This window comes from Malus domestica, chromosome 01 (genome assembly GCF_042453785.1).
Source record: "Malus domestica chromosome 01, GDT2T_hap1".
In the NCBI taxonomy this organism is placed as follows: Eukaryota; Viridiplantae; Streptophyta; class Magnoliopsida; order Rosales; family Rosaceae; genus Malus; species Malus domestica.
In genome coordinates, this window is record NC_091661.1 from 28,725,292 (window position 1) to 28,729,260 (window position 3,969).

The window sequence follows — 3,969 nt, forward strand, 5'->3', positions numbered from 1 at the left end:
TCAGCTTCTTGAGGTGGCAGATTCTTGAACTGTTTTTCCATTTCATTTAGTTATACTTCTGAGTTCTGATCATCAATCTGAGTTGGCTAACTTGGCTTATAAGTTAATATACTGTGATAATTTTTTGTGGGAGATTAATACCTAAAAGTTTGTAATGTTTATTTTATATGAATTTTAGGATTGTTTCTTCTCTTGTCTTGTGTGATGATGACTGGTACTTTATCTTCTGGAGCATCTACTACAATGTCATCCTCCTCCCAATCTGAAAATGTGTTGAAGCGTAGCTCGGAAGATGTGGGATGGGAATATGGGATCTTGGCAAATCCTACAAACTCAGATAAGGTGAAATGTAAGTTGTGTGACAAAATCATTAGTGGTGGAGTACATAGATTAAAACAACATGTAGCCAACATAAGGGGAAATGTAGCGGCATGCACAAAGTCTTCGGATGAAGATAAAGCCAAATGTCGAGCCGTATTAGAAGAAGCAAAAAATAAGAAGAAACAAAAGGATAAGCACATTGTGGAAGTGAGGGAAGAGGTGCAACTTCAACAAATTCAAGAAGAAGAAGACATTGAAGTGATTGGGTTAAGGAAAAGGCCTCGCACTCTTGGACCTATGGATAAGTTTGCATCCTCCATCAATCTCGATTCTTCAAATGAGGGAAGTAAGAAGACTCGACAACAAAACATCTATGATGCAATTTGGAAAGAAAGAACACATCAAGTGGATCAATATCTGGCTCGATGGGTGTATGAAGCCGGTATTCCTTTCCATGCTATTGATAATGATAGCTTCAAGTGTGTGATGGAAGCGATTGGTCAATTTGGCCCGGGTTACCTACCTCCAAGCCAATATGAATTAAAGGAGCCATTATTGAAAGAAGAGGTAGAAAGAGTAAGAAAGTCACTCAAGAAACATGAAGAAGAGTGGGCTTTGAATGGTTGCTCAATCATGACCGATGCTTGGAGTGACCAAAAAAGAAGAAGCATAATGAATTTATGTGTCAATTGCAAGGAAGGCACCATATTTCTTTCTTCTAAGGAATGCTCTAGTGAAGCACACACCGGGGAATATATCTTCGAATATGTTGACAAGTGTGTTGAAGAAATTGGGCCTCCAAATGTAATTCAAGTGGTAACCGATAATGCTTCTAACAATATGGCGGCAGCAAACATGATGAAAAAAAAGAGGCCGAATATGTTTTGGACATCATGTGCCACTCATACTTTGAATCTCATGCTTCAAGGGATTGGTAATCTCCCTAAGTTCAAAGGAGTTATTGACAAGGCAAAGGCTTTCACTATCTTCATTTATGCACATCATAAAACTTTGGCATTGATGAGGAAGCATACCAAGAAAAGAGACATAATAAGGCCCGGAGTCACTAGATTTGCAACTTCTTTCCTCACATTGCAAAGTTTGATGGATAAGAAAAAAGACTTGAAGGTTATGGTTGCTAGTGAAGAATGGGAACAATGCAAACATGTCAAGACTACAAAGGGGAAAGTGGCATATGCTACTGTATTGAGTTCACATTTTTGGAGTGGGGTCTTACTTTGCTTGAAAGTGTTTGAACCTTTATTCAAGGTACTTCGAATTGTTGATGGGGATAAGAAGCCATCAATGGGGTTTTTGTATGGAGAGCTACAAAAAGCAAAGATGGAGATTAAAGAGACATTCAAGAACAATGAGGCCAACTATCAACCAATTCTTCAAATTATTGATGAAAAAGCTCGTGAGCGGCTTGATAGTCCATTGCATTTGGCGGGCTACCTCTTGAACCCTTATTATTTCTTCAAAAATCAAAGCATACAACATGATCCAATTGTCATGGAGGGGATCTTTACTTGTGTTGAGAAGTTCTTCCCCGATAACTATGAGGTTCAAAACCAAGTGATAAATGTTGAGATGCATAAGTATAGAGTAAAAGAAGGTGGATTTGGAAGACATTTGGCCGAACTTGGATGCGCTGAGAATGATGAAAACTATAATCCGGGTATGAATATTCACATATGCTTATATTTTATTTATTAAATTTGAGTTTACTACTTATTTTTCATTACTAATTGTGTGTTTTTTTTTTCATTAGTTGCATGGTGGTATAATTATGGAAATGGTGTGCCTAATTTGCAAAGGATGGCTATAAAGATACTTTCATTGACTACAAGTTCATCCGGTTGTGAAAGAAATTGGAGTTCTTTTGAAGGTATACATACAAAGAAAAGGAATAGACTAGATACAACAAGGTTAAATAATTTAGTCTATGTCCAATTTAATGCAAGGATTATGAACAAGAAGAAAAGAGAGAAGGAGAAGAAGGTGGACATATTGCTTGCAAGTGAAGCTAGTATGGCTCAAGGATGGATTGTGGAAGGTGGTGATGAAGAGCTTGAGCTTGGCTTGGGAATTGGAGAGACATCGGAAGTAGGTAGTTCCCTAGAGCCTAGGGGGAGTTCTAAAAATATTGAAGTAAGAGAACTTCATGAAGAAGATTTTATATCGGATGAGGACACGGAAGAAGAAGGAGATGATGAAGAAATTGAGTTCGAGTCCGACACGGAGAGAGTCTTTGAGGGATATGGTGAAGAAGAGTTTAATGCCTAATAACTTTCGTAGCTCAATTTTCTTTTATATCAGTGTCTGCATGTGTAGCATTCGAACAGTTGACTCGTTGTTAATTCTATGAAATGTATGCCCATCATTCGTACTCACTGATGTTAATTCTATTATGTGAAATGTTTGTGCAACATTTGTACATTTGACTTAGTAGTGTTGGACTTGAATGTTTCAATAGTTCTAGTCTTCCATACTTACAAGTTACAAGCAGTGTCTAATTTTGAGAATGCTCATTCATTGGACATAAGATTGGAAATCACATTTCATTTCAGTGGTTGCAAGCACTGCCTTGTTCTCAAGTATACCATATGATTATTACTTCATTTGTTGAAAGAAATATTTCTTTTGTACATTTTCTACATGTTTTGTAAGTGTCAATATACACTTATTCACAGGAAATACAAAAAATTTACCTAAATCCGCCTAGCCGCCTAGGCGCTAGGCGCTAGCCCACCGCCCGACTAGCGCCTAGCGTTTTTTAGAACCTTGATTACAACACACAAATTCTCAAGGACACTCTTTTAGAAGCTATGACACTCACTCTTTCTAGAGACAAACTCTAGACCACTCACACTCCTACAAGACTACTTTTACTTCTCACTCTCACTTGGTTGCTTGCTTGATTCTTACTTGATTGATTGGTTCAAATACACCCATCTTATATTTATAGGCTTGCTAACCGACTTACCTAGAAGGTGAAATTGGATTCTTCCATTTTAACCACATGTTTTGTGATGGTTCTAGGCTTTTCTACAAACCATTTTTCTAGATTTTCTTAGCCTAAGGCGGTGGACTTCCAAACACCAATTGTTGCACTTTGCTAGAGTTTTCTAGCATATTTTCATTCATGATTCCAAATGGGCTGGACCTTAATTATTGGGCTGGTGTTGTACTTTTAACAAAAGATACCATTTTCTGGCGTTTGCTCTTCCATGAGATGAGACAGTTTCCAATAAACACACAATAACTTGTGGTGGATCGTCGGGTAGTAGGACAACATGCCCAATCTGAATCACAATACGCCTTCAACTTTAAATCATTTTGAGAAGGAAACATTATGCCTTGGCCGGGGGTGCCCTTGAGGTATTTCAAAATACGCAAAGCAGCATCATAATGTGGCATCCGAGGAGTTTGCATAAACCTACTCAATAAGTGAACCGAGTATGTATATCCGGCTGTGTAATGGTAAGATAAATGAGACGACCAATCAATCTTCGATATTTTGCAGGATCTTTAAGAACCTCTCCCTCATCAGGAAGTAATTTGAGATTTTGCTCTATTGGACATTTTGCCGGCCGAGATCCTAAAAATCCAACATCATCAAGGATATCTAATAAATATTTTCGTTGT

The 3,969-nt window shown here is 37.8% G+C and overlaps 1 protein-coding gene across 1 annotated transcript; it reads left to right on the forward strand.

Annotated features, from left to right (window-relative positions):
- The first annotated feature begins 207 nt into the window (after nucleotides 1-207).
- Nucleotides 208-2,607, forward strand: LOC103441098 (uncharacterized). The gene is made up of 2 exons (XM_029100665.2): nucleotides 208-1,999; nucleotides 2,093-2,607. Exons 1-2 carry the CDS (start codon nucleotides 208-210, stop codon nucleotides 2,605-2,607), a joined length of 2,307 nt encoding a protein of 768 aa, XP_028956498.2.
- The last annotated feature ends 1,362 nt before the right edge of the window (nucleotides 2,608-3,969 follow it).